Source organism: Octopus sinensis, linkage group LG1 (genome assembly GCF_006345805.1).
Source record: "Octopus sinensis linkage group LG1, ASM634580v1, whole genome shotgun sequence".
Lineage (NCBI taxonomy): Eukaryota > Metazoa > Mollusca > Cephalopoda > Octopoda > Octopodidae > Octopus > Octopus sinensis.
In genome coordinates this window covers 183,872,984-183,890,174 of record NC_042997.1, presented here as the reverse complement: position 1 = coordinate 183,890,174, position 17,191 = coordinate 183,872,984, and the positions used below count along the sequence as shown (strand labels likewise).

General features: G+C 37.8%; 1 protein-coding gene across 1 annotated transcript in view; it reads right to left on the bottom strand.

Annotated features, from left to right (window-relative positions):
• Positions 1-302: 302 nt before the first annotated feature.
• Positions 303-17,191, bottom strand: part of LOC115213250 (serine/threonine-protein kinase PRP4 homolog) — a 46,201-nt gene continuing 29,312 nt past the window's right edge. The window contains exons 7-14 of the mRNA XM_029782188.2: positions 15,493-15,608; positions 14,044-14,128; positions 11,625-11,772; positions 8,012-8,149; positions 6,483-6,636; positions 4,229-4,343; positions 1,337-1,575; positions 303-747 (exon numbers count right to left, since the gene is read on the bottom strand). Of these exons, the coding sequence (XP_029638048.1) occupies positions 544-747; positions 1,337-1,575; positions 4,229-4,343; positions 6,483-6,636; positions 8,012-8,149; positions 11,625-11,772; positions 14,044-14,128; positions 15,493-15,608 (1,199 nt within the window). The 3' untranslated portion in view covers positions 303-543. The remainder of the gene's footprint in view (positions 748-1,336; positions 1,576-4,228; positions 4,344-6,482; positions 6,637-8,011; positions 8,150-11,624; positions 11,773-14,043; positions 14,129-15,492; positions 15,609-17,191) is intronic.

Genomic DNA, 17,191 nt, shown 5'->3' with positions numbered 1-17,191 from the left:
AAGGGGCTAAACACTGAGGGGACAAACAAGGACAGACAAATGGATTAAGTCAATTATATCGACCCTAGTGCGTAACTGGTACTTAATTTATCGACCCTGAAAGGATGAAAGGCAAAGTCGACCTTGGTGGAATTTGAACCCAGAACGTAAAGGCAGACGAAATACCGCTAAGCATCTCACCCGGCGCAGTAACATTTCTGCCAGCTTGCCGCCTTATTTCACTGTAAACATTTCTATGAGAGATAAAGTAAGAGACAAAAAGATTTTTGAAATGTAAAAAAAGAGAACAACAATGTGAAATGGGGTTTGGCATATTTACCTCAATTTAATGAACATTTGCATTGCTCAATATTAACAATTCAGTTCAACTATTTTCAGAGCAAATACTACTTGGAGGTTTAATTTTTTTTTTTATACAAGTGAAAAGAACTTTTTTTATTTTAGCATTTTTCTTTTACAATGTCTTGAATTTTTAAATATGAAGATAAAGGGAAAGAAAATGAGAAACAGTGAAGAGTTAACCATCAGTGAAATCCCTTGTCTTCACATTTTTTCTTGAATAAAGGGATGAGTAAGAGCCTGGTTTATACTGATGCGTTTACTGGGATCAAGCATCAATATTTTTTCTAATAAGTCCTTTAGTTGAGTTACTTTACGTAACTGATCTTCTGGTAACCGTTGGTATCCCACAAGCTCCTGAAGAAGATCCTTACTTGGACTGATGCTGCTATGCACTGTTACTTTTTCCTGAAACAAAATATACGAAGCATGTAGGATCTTTAAGTAATTACAAAATATTCTGAGAAAATCATAAATTTAACATACAGTTCTATATTTAAGAGATGAGGAATTATCTACATTATTTGACAGATATTTGTCCTCATCTTGTTTTCGGCTTATATATCCTCCAGCCTTCATCAGGTGTCTTGGGGAAATTTCAAACCTGGGTTCTCATTCCTAAGGTATTTTTTGATGTTATTATTATTCAGGTCACTGCCTGGAATCGAATTCAGAATCTTGGAGTTAGTAGCCTGCACTCTTAACCACTACACTATATTCCCGTGGGCATATAATAATAACAACATCAAAAAATACCTTAGGAATGAGAATCCAGGTTTGAAATTTCCCCAAGACATCTGATGAAGACTGGAGGGTATACCAGCCGAAACATTGTGTTAAGAACAAACAAGATGAGGACAAATATCCATCAAATGTAAATAATGTACATAAATTTAACATTTTGGTGATTGCAATTTTATGATAATTTGCAAAGAATATTTTTAGTTAGATATTCAATAAAAGCTCAAAAGTTAGCCCGAAATAAAATAGTACTTACCCTATGAGTTACTTTGTCAACTTCATGATACAAGAAATTGTAATTTATATCAAAATGTTGATCTTTAAACATTCCTTTGCGTACCATACGGTTGGGCATTTTCCCTTTTACATCCATCATAAATTTCAGCATTTCATTATTTGATTGTCCAGGAAATAAAATTTTTCCCGTATACAGTTCAAAGATAGTGCAACCAACAGACCACATGTCTATAGCATGTTCATAGCCCATGCCAATAACTGAAAAATCAGAAACATATTTATAAAAATTTTTTTTCTTTTTTTAAATATATACACACACACTTACATATATCAGAAACACATAAATATATAAATAATATATCATCATCATCATCATGGGTTGGATGGTTCAACTGGGGTCTGGGAAGCCAGAAGGCTGTACCAGGCCCAGTCTGATCTGGTAGTGTTTCTACAGCTGGATGCCCTTCCTAACGCCAACCACTCCGTGAGTGTAGTGGATGCTTTTTATGTGCCACCGGCACAGGTGCCAGACGAGGCTGGCAACGGCCATGATCGGATGGTGCTTTTTACGTGCCACTGGCATGGAGGCCAGACGGGGCTGGCAACGGCTACGATCGGATGGTGCTTTTTACATGCCACCGGCACATTATCATTAAATGTCTGTTTTCCATGCTGGCATGGCTTGGACAGTTTTGTCATGGTTTGTATGGTTGGATGCCCTTCCTAATGCCAACCTCTTTACAGAATGCTTTGGGTGCTTTTTATGTGGCATCAGCACAGATGCTTCAACATGGTGCCAGCAACAGTGCTTTACACATGGCACTGGCATGAGTGCCTTTGAAGTGGCACTGGCCTGAGTGGTTTTTATGCGGTGCCGGCATGAGTTGGTGTTAGGAAGGGCATCCAGCTGTAGAAACATTGCCAGATCGGACTGGAGCCTGGTGCAGCCTTCTGGCTCGCCAGACCTCAGTCAAACCGTCCAACCCCTGCCAGCATGGAAAGTGGATGTTAAACGATGATGATAATATATATATATATGCACAAACACAATGACAAACCAAGATATACTGTGCTAATGAATTGAAGTTATCTTGTGCAGAATATCTACTGAGCAAGCAGAGTTTATTTTTGGACTGTGTGTGAAGTCGGGGCCTTGGTATATTTTTATGTTACTTTTCATGTTCTTTATCATACTGCAATTATTATTACTGGTACAAGGCTTACACATTTTGTAGGGTGAGAGTTGAGTCAATCAAACTGATACCAGTACTTGACTGGTGATTTAATTTATCAAACTTTGCAACAATGAAAAAACATTCCCTGATGGATTTGAACTCAGAATATCACTAAATTCTACAAGGCATTTTGTTTGTTGCTCTACTGAATCTGACATTCAAAATTTCTCACATTTGTACAAAGGCAATTTCTATAGAGTGAGGTTGAGCATGCTTGGTGGGTATTTTAGTGAACCTGGATGAATTGAAAACAAAATTTTTGTCAGAATGTGAAAGAAAAAAACTAGGTGCTATAATTGCAAATATGCCGGTGGCATGTGTAAAAAGATTCAAGCGAGGTCATTGCCAGTACCGCCTGACTGGCCCGCATGCTGGTGGCATGTAAAATGCACCCACTAAACTCTTGGAGTGGTTGGCGTTAGGAAGGGCATCCAGCTGTAGAAACTCTGTCAGATCAAGATTGGAGCCTGGTTCGCCAGCCCTCAGTCAAATCGTCCAACCCATGCTAGCATGGAAAGTGGACGTTAAACGATAATGATGATACTCTTTAAGAAAACAGTAACTGCACACTATAAAGGTTTCTTAATCATCCTCATTATCTTCATATTTTAAGCTTTCATATTATTGACATGAAAGTAGATATTAGATAAGTCAGAATTATTGAATTTTATATATTATTTATTTATTTTGTAATAAATATTTCAAAACTGCTTGTAATAGTTGAGAATTTGTAAAGACTTCAATATATTTTCTGACAGAAAAATTTAACACTATAATCAAGTTTATGTGTATACACAACACTTTACACTGTGTTTCTCAATAGATTTTTTTCATGGAAGACTACAAAAGAACAACCTAACCCATATGCAAGTGGTGCTTGTTTGCAATCGTCATGTGATGTCAAAACAAGGGTACACACAAACACACACGATAAGCTTCTTCCAGTTTCCATCTACCAAATCCAACCACAATCACAAGGCTTTGATCAGCCTGAGGCTATAGTAGAAGACACTTGCTCAAGATGTCTCACAGCAGGACAGAACCTGAGAATAAATGGTAGGAGGCAAACTTCTTAACTGCATGGCTACACCTGTGCCTGCTTTACATCTGATTACAATATTCTCACTATCAAGAGATTATAAAGTAAAGAAATAGAAATGGTTTGATGAACAGGCAGTTTCTCCATTTTCACTCGGAACACTCTGTTGCCATAGTTACTCTTTTACTTGTTTCAGTCATCTGACTGTGGCCATGCTGGAGCACTGCTTTTAGTTGAGCAAATCAACCCCAGGACTTATTCTTTGTAAGCCAAGTACATTCTATCGGTCTCTTTTGCCGAACCGCTAAGTTACGGGGGACGTAAACACACTAGCATCAGTTGTCAAGCGATGTTGGGGGAACAGACACACACACACATATACATATATACGACGGGCTTCTTTCAGTTTCCGTCTACCAAATCCACTCACAAGGCTTTGGTCGGCCCAAGGCTATAGTAGAAGACACTTGCTCAAGATGCCATGCAGTGGGACTGAACCCAGAACCATGTGGTTGGTAAGCAAGCTACTTACCACACAGCCACTCCTACGCCTAGTTAGTCAACTGTTTAATCACAAATAAACAGAAAATGAAAAAAATAAAACAATCCAATATCAGTTACTCTTTTTAATACATACCAATTTCAGGAGCTCTGTAAAATCGACTAACTAAATAAGGTGTAATATCATTTTCTGATACATGGGAAGCTGAACCAAAATCACATAACTTTAAAACTAATTTAGTTTCATTCACCTAGAGAGAAAAAAAAGATAAATTCATTAACAAAATTATACATCATTATCATTATTGTTGAAACGTTTATTTTTTGCATATAAATATGAATGGGATAAAAAGAAAAAAGGAGGTAAAAACTCCCTTCGGTCATGAATGACCATAGGATTACACCTAGAAAGTTCTTCTCCAAGCACAAGTCCAGGTAAGGTTGTTTATGGAAGACCAACAGTTGCCCATGCATACCAGCCTCCTCTCTCCATGCCACTGTTATCCAAGGGGAAAGGCAAAGGCTGATACAGCTTAGCACCAGTGACACTGCAAGGACTGCTATAAAGCTTATTTCCAACAAGTTTAATCTTTTAATGTGAGTTCAATGAAGATAGTAGATCCAGTATGATGAATACAAGTAAAACACCAAATACAAATACCGTAAAATCTTCGAGTATAGTCCACCCTTGAGTATAATACGCAGGGGATTTTTAGTGGGTTGTACCTCTGAAAAACCTAAGCCTTGTGTATAATACACACCTCTTCTCTAACTTGAGTCATGAGTAATTAAGCCAGCAGCACCTAGTCGAACAAACACTTCCATGCATGCGTAATACAATAATGATGATGTTCTTAACTGTTATATGGGAATGTAAATATGTTTGCAAATTGTTTTTGTTACATGTTATTCTGTGTTCTGAATACTTTTATTTTAATATAATGTTTCTTACTGCAAGTTATGGATGATTCTTTTATGACTTCATTGCTTTCAGGCTTAGCTTAAGGTATTTTTGCGCCCGACATCACAAAATGCGTCTGAATAAACCTTGCCGGACAGCAAATAGAGACTCGGACATTGCTTAGAAAATATTTTTCATTTTTAACCTCGTATATAGTACGCACTAGGGATTTTGACCTTTAAATTTTAGGGAAAAAAATGCGGATTATACTCGAGGATTTATGGTATTCATAAGAGCTACATGGCCATATTTATTTAGTAGGACATGTTTTAATGTGGTTACAGGATAATTATTGGTATTGTTACTATAATTCATTGTACTTTCCTTTTATTCATTTATCACCTAGGGTTCTGCTATTGATCTGAACAAAATTTAATAATATATACTGTATATACCAGCATATAAAACGATCAGATGTAAAAGATGATCCCTAGGAATTCCAGTTTAAAAAGTAGGTTTTGAGCTATACTTGCTGTATAAGACTACCCCAAGTTTTCATAGAAAATAGCTTGAGTGCCGAAGGTACAAACTTCATAGATAAAGGGGTTGGGTGAGCTGTAGCTGCCCCAGCGGCCCCTGAAGCCTCTGCTTTTCTTGTGTTTCAATAGCATCTTAACTATGTTTCAATCAGTAAACTCTGTATACAACAATTTTGGGATCTTTTCGGTTTGAACAGCAGTTTTTAACATAATTTCTAGGTAACTAAAAAATTTTAAACTTCATATACTGGTAGAATGTGTTTATAAAACATCTTTTTCTCTTGGCTTTATTGAGAAAATTCTATAGTTTGTAAGATATTTGTTGTTTTTTTTTCTTCAATTTCTGCAATTTCAACCAATCACTGATGTCTATAGAGGTAAAAAAACATTCTGTGCCGTATGAATATGTCCCATGTTTAAGAAACAGATTGGGTTTATTTACATTTGCGAAGGAAAAAAGATACCCTTCCCCCCCACCCTAACCCTAAAACAGATTGAAATGCAATAGATCGATACTAGGGTCATAATTATGGGTGACAATTTCATATGACACCGCTAGAAAAAACTGCCGTTCAAACCGAAAAGATCCCAATTTTGCTGTCTTGGTTACATAAAATTTATCCAGTTCTTCTCAAAAAGTGGCCAGATATTGTAAATTACCTACTATAATAGACATCAAACATACCTGGCTGGTGTAAACACTACTGTAGTGACGTCACTTAGGTGTCGATTTTACACAGGGTATATAAGTCGAGCCCTAGTTTTGGGGTGATATTTTTTAAAGTTCAAATTCTTTTCTGTATGCTAGTATATACAGTAATTTGTTTTAATTTTTGTTTTTTTGGAGATTTTTTTCCCCGAGAAAATTAGTCAACTTCTGTTCCAAGAACTGTATAATTACACATGACTGTTGTAAAGACAAAAACAAAAGATACATAAATTATACTCACAAGAATGTTATCTGGTTTGATGTCAGCATGTAATATGCTGCACCGCTTGAGAAGCTTGAGAGCTAGAAATAGTTGTTGGGAATATGACCTGACAGCTTTAATATGTAAACCAATGTCTTTGCCGTATTTCTTCAATACTTCTCTTAAATTCATGCTAAGTAAAATAATATGGTTGATAAAAAAATTCTATTAAAATATATATTGAATGGGATAAAACAAATATATATAAAGTAAGTTATATGAGAAAAAAATGTTATTAATAAGAAAATCTATATATATAAAACTCTAGTTGTGTGAGTGTCTGTCCCCTTCAATTTAGATTCCTAACTCCTCCCACATTTTGCGGTGCAGTTTAACCAAATTCGGGTATCTTATAGTCGTGATTCATATCGAGCCCGTCTGGCTATTAGCGCGCGTCAACGAGGAGTCTACGATTTTAAAAATAATTTAACATCATTTTTTATTCCATTTTAATGCATAATTTTTCGTGTGTCGATGGCGGCGGAGTTGGCGTCCATGGTCACACCTGCACCTGTTTGCTTCTCCCCCTTCTTCCCTCCCTCGTGAAGCTGTGGGGAAGGGAGTTTAAGGAAATCAATGTCGTAATGCGTTGTCAAGGAGACCAGCGTTCTTTTAGAACAACGACTTCATGGCTTGAAGACACCAAAACAGAAATGGCTAAGAAAGCCCGAATTGGCATCTATAAGGGAAGTAACTCTCTAAAAATGCTTATATAGTTATTTCCCTTACAAACCCGAGCAACGCCGGGCGATACTGCTAGTACATAATAAATGTGGATGGAAAATTAAAAATTATAACAATTGAGGTTGCATAAACTATATCAGCAAACCTATCCATACAGAATGTGTAAAGAATTCATCAGCTTAATAGAAAAACTTCACATGGCATATTTCTTTCTTTTCTTGTAATAATAATCTTTTACTCATTTCAGTCATTTGACTGTGGCCATGCTGGAGCACCGCCTTTAGTCGAGCAAATCAACCCCAGGACTTATTCTTTGTAAGCCTAGTACTTATTCTATCGGTCTCTTTTGCCGAACTGCTAAGTTACGGGGATGTAAACACACCAGCATCGGTTGTCAAGCAATGTTGGGGGGAAAAACACAGACACACACACACATATATACATATATACGATGGGCTAGTTTCAGTTTCCGTCTACCAAATCCACTCACAAGGCTTTGGTCGGCCTGAGGCTATAGTAAAAGACACTTGCCCAAGGTGCCACGCAGTGGGACTGAACCTGGAACCATGTGGTTTGTAAGCAAGCTACTTACCACACAGCCACTCCCACGTCTATGTATCTAGCGTTTATCAATACTGTTATCTTTTCTTTCGGTATACAGTAGCTGTCCTAACTTAAGAGTTTTCTCATAAATTAACACAAAGCATTCAATGAAACATATTCCTCTTCCAACTCATTCTTCAACAACCATTCACTGTATAATCTCATATAAGTTACACATTTCATATAATATAAGAGATTTGAAAACTGGAGTTACTACTTACTTCAAAGACTCAAATACCATACACAAATGGTTCTTATGGAAGAAATGCCGATGCAAACGCAAACAGTGAAACTTATCATCAGGATCAGCATCATTCAATTTGCGAAGGAACTCAAGTTCTTTCAAACCTGTTTTATGCCTGGAAACAAGGAATTATCAAATTAAAGATGGCTGTAGAGCATTAAAATAACAATTTACATACAAATCAAATATATATCATTAACAACCCCATTTTGTTTTCCTTTTTTACTTTCCACATAAATGCTTTCTAGACATCCAACACATCTCTCAACTTTCTTTGCTTCATCTGAAATTTAATTATTTCTTATTTTGACTGAGATCGCAGTCATAAAATTGAAATTGTATGATCAATTTGACAGAGGAATCTGAATGCTAAATTCAGATTACTGTCAAATGTAATTCTTGGCTATTCATCATCATCATCATCATCATCATCATCACCATCGTTTAACGTCCGTTTTCCATGCTAGCACGGGTTGGACGGTTCAACTGAGGTCTGGGAAGCCAGGAGGTTGCACCAGGCTCCAGTCCAATCTGGCAGTGTTTCTACAGCTGGATGTCTTTCCTAATGCCAACCACTCCGTGAGTGTAGTGGGTGCTTTTTACGTGCCACCAGCACAGGTGCCAGACGAGGCTGGCAGCAGCCACGATCGGTTTGTGCTTTTTACGTGTCACCGGCACAGAAGCCAGTCAAGGCGGCGCTGGCATCAGCCACGTTTGGATGGTGCTTTTTACGTGCCACCAGCACAGGTATCACAACTACAATTTCCATTTGATATTTATTTTGATGTTGATGTACTTAATTCAATAGGTCTCCTCAAGCACAGCAGGTCACCCTACGATCCAAGGTATTCATATTGTTTTGAATTAATTATGCATTATTTTGTAGCTTTGAGATTTCAGTAATGTAACTGTTTAGTTTTAGAATGATATTATAGGTAGATGTGAGAGGTTGAATCCGGTCAATTTGAACATTAAACATAATATTTGAGCCACATATGGCAAACTTAAATGCTAAAGAGTTAAGCCAAAGACAAATATTGCACCAAGCATACTTAATTCAGTTTGCAAGTACCTAAAATGTAACACTGAACAACAACTCTTTTTACCTGTTTCAGTCATTTGACTGCGGCCATGCTGGAGCACTGCCTTTAGTCGAGCAAATTGACCCCAAGACTTATTCTTTGTAAGCCTAGTACTTATTCTGTCGGTCTCTTTTGCCGAACCGCTAAGTTACAGGGACATAAACACAGACACACAAACATATACACACACACAACACACACACATATATATATACATATATACGATGGGCTTCTTTCAGTTTCCGTCTACCAAATCCACTCACAAGGCTTTGGTTGGCTTGAGGCAATAGTAGAAGACACTTGCCCAAGGTGCCACATAATGGGAATGGACCTGGAACCATGTGATTGGTAAGCAAGCTACTTACCACAGCCACTCCTGTGCCTTTTTAAAACCTTGAACATAAAATTAATTTGAAATTTCATGGAGATCAGAAATGTTGACTCACTTTCAATATAGCGTATCATTTATTTTTATTGCATACCTACAGCAACACAAGTCTATCTTTCAATATACTTCTCATCTTTGTCTAGAATTCAAATTTATATTTACACATTCAAATAATTATACCCCTTACAAGGGTTTACTACATTCCTAAATATTCAATTTCCATCAGTTACATAACGTCTTCATGTAGTTACATAGTGAAGCATATTAAAGTTTCCCGAAATCGAATTGAACCAGCCAGGATCCCTGGTCTGGTAGTACGTAAAAAGCACTATCCGACTCGTGGCCGATGCCAGCGCCACCTTGACTGGCTTCCGTGCTGGTGGCACATAAAATACACCAATCCGACCATGGCCGTTGCCAGCCTCGCCTGGCACCTGTGCAGGTGGCACGTAAAAAGCACCCACTACACTCACGGAGTGGTTGGCGTTAGGAAGGGCATCCAGCTGTAGAAACATTGCCAGATAAGACTGGAGCCTGGTGCAGCCTTCTGGCTTCCCAGATCCCCGGTCGAACCGTCCAACCCATGCTAGCATGGAGAACGGACGTTAAACGATGATGATGATGATGATTGAAGAAACAGCTACTTTGACAAGATACAAAAAGAATAAGAGTTGTTATTTGAAATTATATAAAAAACAAATCTTAATCTCAATTACCAAAGAATTTTATGAATCATCTCCTTTAGACTTATTACATATAGAAAAAGGGAAATATATAACATAATTATACTATTGCTATTAGCACTATGACCCGGCAACACCGGGTCATAGTGCTAGTGCATGCATGCGCACGTACACACGAGTACTGTCCAAATCTCCGACCAATCACATACAGCTAGCTGGCATTCAATTGGCGTATCAAGTTTCAAGCATTTTGATTGGGTTTTGGATAGAAAATTCACAAAAAAGTCACTTCTATTGATTTTTTAATGGTTTTGCAGGGTGACTGGGGAAATGTAAAGATGTGCACAACCACCCTTGGACGGTTTTGAATGACTATAGACTGAAAAATTGTGGATTTGTATAAAGGACACACACACACACACACACACATTTTGCCATTTATATAGAGATGATTATTTTTATTTCAGTCCAGAGAGTTAATTTCCTTCTTGTTGTAAGAGTTTTACAGGTTTAAGTAGCTGTTAAATAGAAACACAAAAGAATCAATCACTTTTAAAATATTATGATCCATCACTCAGTCTAGCATCATTCCTGGCTGGTAGAATCCACTCTGTTGAAAGTATTTAGACCAGGTCTTCTGTGAGAGAAGAACTCAAAATCTTATATGCCACTTCCAACTACAGTAAACCATGAGCTGTGAGGTCTCTTACCTTAACCTCACCAGGTTCAGATATACTACAAAACATCATAGACAATGATATATAAAAAAGAAAATGTCTTGAAGAGATCTGTCCTTTGATGTTTTCAGTTAAAAAAGAAAGTTTACTATGTAAAACTTTGTTTAAAAAAAAACTGAATCTTACAAAAATAATCTTAACAATATAAAATCTACCCAGCATATCTCTTTCTCTATATGTAAGACATGAAGCAATTTTAAAGGAGATAATTCAAGTTCTTTATCCACTTAATAGAATTTTAATGAGCTTAAATAATTCTTTCTACTATAGGCACAAGGTCTGAAATTTGTAAGGAGTGAGAAGTTGATTAAATCGACCCCAGTGCTTAATTGGTACTTATTTTATCAACCACAAAAGAATGAAAGGCAAAGTCGACCTCGGTGGAATTTGAACTCAGAACATAAAGATGGACAAAATGCCTCTAAGCATTTTTCCCAGCATGCTAATGATTCTGCCAGCTCGCCACCTAATAAGCTTAAACAGAATATAATTTTTATATGACAATTTAAAATGTTGAAAAAATTGTATTAAATCCTTTTTCAGGTATACATCACCATTTCCTCATATTGAAGAAAGTGCAATCTAAACAGTTAAAAAAAAAAGAGGTAATGTAGGAAAATTCATGGAAAAGTTTTTTTATATAATAAATTCTATATAGATCAAAATTAAGATAATTATTAAATACAAACACGAAACTTACATCATTTCATTATTTCTTATAATTTTAACAGCTACATCTAAATTTCCTCGTGCTGCATCTCGGGCTCTCACTACATTACTGAACACTCCCTGGCCTGTATAGCCATACACAGTGTAGCGTTTATCAAGAACTTCTCCAATCCGGACCCCTAGTTTAAAAAAAAAAGCAACAATAATAACAATAATTTCTGAGATAAGTGAATGACTGCATTTATGGGGAAGGGCATAGCAAATTTAATATTGACACCAGTACTTGACAAAGTACTTTATTTTATCAACTATGGAAGGATAAAAGGTAAGTCAACCTCAGTGGAATTTGAATTTAGAATGTGAAGGGACATAACTAAATGCCAAGAGACATTTGATGCTTAACTGATCTTAATAATAATAATAATAATCATCATCATCATCGTTTAACGTCCACTTTCCATGCTAGCATGGGTTGGACGATTTTGACTGAGGGCTGGCGTGGTGCACCACAACTTGTCAAAAGTGTGTATAAAGCATATGCAGTAATGTACAAATGTCTGGAAAGTGAACAGTGTAGGAGTCAGATACATGCTTGCATGTGTATGGAGGGGAGAAAATCAGGTGTAGTGTTGGCGAATCTCAGGAAGCATGGAAGTTTTGAAGGATGCAGTGCTCCGACAACTAACAACTGATGCCAGCAGTCTGTTCCATGCTTCAGCAACTCTTAGTGTGAAAAAATGTTTCCGAAAGTCATGGGAACTGTGCTGTTTTCTGACTTTGTAAACATGTCCACGGGTGTTAGACAGATGGAGTTTGAAAAGGTGCTCAGAGTTATTGTTAGTAAGATGGTTAATAATTTTATGGATGTCTGCCAAGTCAGCTGCCAGACGTCGGAGTTTCAATGTATCCATGCCCAGGGAAGTAAGGCATTCAAAATATGGCAAATGCTTGTCACTACTGTCACTACATCTTGTCATTACTCTTGGTTGTGCATAGGTAGCAATGAAATATCATTTAGACCGACAAGGACACAAAGCTGGGCTACTGACTATTTAGGTTTTACTACAGAGATTATGGCGTTACCCTAGCTTTGCATGCTCAAGTTTCCCTAACTTTAAAAAGAAAAGAAAGGATGGGAATTCACTCTTTCTTCATAGCTGAGTGATTATTAGTAGGAGGGACATTCAATCCTAAAAACAATTGTTTTGAAAAAGAAATAATCCCACACTAAGCAAGCACGAAAAAAAAACAAATGGATATTTAAAAACAGGTTAAATTTCTAACACAATCATCATCACCACCACCTTTACCATCATTGTCAACACCATCATCATTTCACATCCATTTGCCAAAATGACATGTGTTGGATGGTTTGACAGGGTCCAACGAGCCACTGCATCAGGCCCTAATGTCAACTTTGGCATACTTTCTATGGCTCGATGCTCTTCCTAACACCAACCACATTACTGAGTGCTTTTTTCCATTACACCAAAGTAACATGTAAGACATAGTAAAGAAAGGAAAAACAAAAAGACACCACATCTAAGTGGGAGTATTTGAGAGAGAGATGGAAATTACTTTTAAGCAAAGTGTTCAAGGCTAAACTATGATAGAGAAATTAGCACAGATGTCTTACTATAAAGGAGATACATGACTTCCCAGCATTATGTGAGAGTGAAAGGGAAATAAAGATGATGGTAACGGGAGGTTAGAGTGTAACTCACAAGGTACAAGGCAAGTATAAGGGAAAGTCTAAATTGTGGATCGGGAGGGAAAGAAAGGATAAGTAATTTCATGAGAATGTGGGAAGAGAGTGACAGAGGGGTAGAAATTGGAGTAAACGTGGATGTAGAGAGTGATGAAAACGGGTGAAGATGTGGTTGATTGTAAATATCAGTTTGGAGGCAGGGGTGAGAATGACAGAAGTGGATCCGGAAGGAGAAATTGTGGAAAGCACAATTGTGGGGAGTAGCAATCTGACAATGAAGTTGGTGGGAGGATGATGAATTATGGCAGAGATGGGGACCAGAAATAGATGACTGTGGCCATAGTAAGTAGGATGACAAAGGTGGAGGGGGTATTGATAGTGGGCTATGAAAGGGGGTTGAGAAAGATTGAAAAGGGGTTGAGAAATAATTAAATACAAAAAATTTAACAAAAACATGACTAATTACATTGAGTTATATAAATTCTTATCATAGATTTAACATTTGATTCCCATGATTTTGGAGGTATTAACTTACAAAATGTAAAAGTATAGGAAATGACCTTAACTAAGCCTAAACTAAATGTATGACCATATCTACTTTTGAGATGAACTTTGCTTTCTTCTGAGTGTAGGGACCAAATAATTATGTCAATACAATATACTGCATCTCTTTTGTTCAAGTGATGTCAATTAACAACCTCTTTTGGAAAGACACTAATTAAAGAATATAATGTCAACTTACTGTAGTATCCTTCAGCATCATCCCAGTTATCTGTCAGACTTGGGTTTTCATGAACAGCACCAGTATAGTTTGCCACACAAACATCCTGAAATACAAAACAGGTCCCAACAGATTAGTAGACTGTTAGTCTTGAATTTCTAATTAAAGCAATCATTTATTTAATACTGTTAATGCTCATTTTAAAAATAAATGGGCATCATCATCGTTTAACGTTCGCTTTCCCTGCTAGCATGGGTTGGACGATTTGGCTGAGGGCTGGTGAACCAGATGGCTGCACCATGCTTCAATCTTGATCTGGCAGAGTTTCTACAGCTGGATGCCCTTCCTAATGCCAACCACTCTGAGAGTGTAGTGGGTGCTTTTTACGTGCCACCAGCACGGGGCCAGTCAGGCTGTACTGGCAATGACCTTGCTCGAATCTTTTACACATGCCACTGGCACAGGTGCAAGTAAGGCAATGCTGGTAACGATCACGCTCGAATGGTGCCTTTTACGTGCCACCAGCACGGAGGCCAGATAACCGCTCTGGCAACGATCATGCTCGGATGGTGCTCTTAACACCCTATTAGCACGGGGCTCAAGTGCCAATAAGACGACGCTGATAATGATCACACTCAAATGGTGCCTTTTATGTGCCACTGGCATGGAAGCCGGTTAGCCACTCTGTCAACGATCACGCTCATATGGTGCTCTTTGCACCCTGCTAGCACGAATGTCAGTCATCAAATTTGATTTTGATTTCACTTGCCTCAACAGGTCTTCGCAAGCAGCCAGATAAAACAATAAACATTTTCAAAAGTAGTACAACTGCTGTGGGGTTCAGATGCTGGTCTACTAACCCACATAAGTTGAAACCTGAAAGCTGACAACGCTTCTTGTTACAGTCAGCCTGACCTGTAACAAAATCTATTTTACTTGAGCGTGTTCGGTTTCATAGTTGGGTATGAACATTGTGTTCTGTCAATGAGCAGGATCCATATCTTTGTTACAGTCTGCTTCATCTATAAAAAGACCCATTTCACAGTTGAGTGGTTACAAGACTTACTATAGAATTGTAAAAACTACCACCACACATACAACTTCATAAAGATACTTATACCTATTTCTTTACTACCCACAAGGGGCTAAACACAGAGAGGTCAAACAAGGACAGACAAACGGATTAAGTTGATTATACCGACCCCAGTGCGTAACTGGTACTTATTTAATCGACCCCGAAAGGATGAAAGGCAAAGTCAACCTCGGCGGAATTTGAACTCAGAACGTAGCGGCAGAAGAAATACTGCTAAGCATTTCGCCCGACGTGCTAACAATTCTGCCAGCTCGCCGCCTTAAAGATACTTATACCATTGCTACCATGCATACAGCTACATGAAAATACTCATAATTGAATACGCATATATAAGCACATAGATATGTTTATGAACAGAATACACGAGTTATTCTTACATGGTATTCATCTAGAGTTTCATTTTCTGCAAACATGTCAATTCCTGACCTCACCGGCACAGCCTTCTTGTTAGATAATGAGTCATTGAGTGAAGGTTGTAACAAGGGTTCAGAATCTTTAGGAAAAACAAAGGAAAACAATCAAATATACCATTATATATTAACAAACAGTGATGGAGAACTGAAAATTAGAAAAAAAAAGTTAGCATTTAAAGAAAAGGCAAGCTAATATTTAGAATAATATCTTTATATATAAAATTGAAGTTGTGTGTGTGAGACGCTGTCTCCTCCGATTTAGATTCCTAACTACTCCCACATTTTGCAGTGCAGTTTAACCAAAGCGGGTATCTTATAGTCGTCATTCATATCAAGCCCTTCTGGGTATTAGCGCGCGTCTACGATGAGTCTACGATTTAAAAAAAAATTTACCATAATTTTTCCGCATTTTTAATGATTTTTTCTCGGGTTATATAAGGGAAGTAACTCTCTAAAAATGCTTATATAGTTATTTCCCTTACAAACCCGAGCAACGCCGGGCAATACTGCTAGGAATACATAAATGCATTTATTTGATATTAAATGAAAGGATGAAGGCAACAGTTTCAAACCATTTAAATATTATGATTTTCTACCAAACTTGGTATCATTAATATTTAAGTTCCTTGTAGTAGTTATTGGTATCTACTCTTTGGAATACAAAAAGTAAAAAAAAGCATACAAACTAAAACCTGAATTATATATAAAATTTGGTGTAATGGATCCTTTATTTGTCTGACTTCCAAAGTTGCAAATGTCTTTTGCTGTTCTTAAAACATTATCTTTTACTTGCACCAGTCATCCGACAACGGCCATGCTGGGGCACCGCCTTGAAGGGATTTAGCTAAACATACAGGGACATAAACACACCAACACCAGTTGTCAAGCAGTGGGGAGGGGGACAAACACAGATACACAGACACATGACAGGCTTCTTTCAGTTTCTTATTTCTTTATTGCCCACAAGGGGCTAAACATAGAGGGGACAAGGGGAATCATCATCATCATTTAGCGTCCGTTTTCCATGCTAGCATGGGTTGGACGGTTCAACTGGGGTCTGTGAAGCTGGAAGGCTTCATCAGGCCCAGTCAGATCTGGCAGTGTTTCTACGGCTGGATGCCCTTCCTAACGCCAACCACTCCGTGAGTGTAGTGGGTGCTTTTTACGTGCCACCCACACAGGTGCCAGACAGAGCTGGCAAACGGCCACGAACGGATGGTGCTTTTACGTGTCACCGGCACGGGGGCCAGGCGAGGCTGGCAACGGACACGAATGGATGGTGCTTTTACGTGCCACCAACACGGGGGCCAGACAGAGCTGGCAAACGGCCACGAAACGGATGGTGCTTTTACGTGTCACCGGCACGGGGGCCAGGCGAGGCTGGATATGTTGGATAAAATCATAATTAACTGATCCTCTTGTATTATCTTTTACCCAAAGTCAAGAACTTTTCAGCACCCCCTCGTAGATGAATTTACTGAGAAGAAAGATCTGAGCCAACCTTCTATGATTTTTTTTTTTTTAAATTAGCAGAAAAACTCACAAATATTTGATCTACCAAGAGAAGAATACAAATTTAGCAAACACAGAACCAACTTACTAGGAATTACACAAGTCATCCCAGCGCCTCAATACACATAATGTGCAGTCTGATTGGAAATGG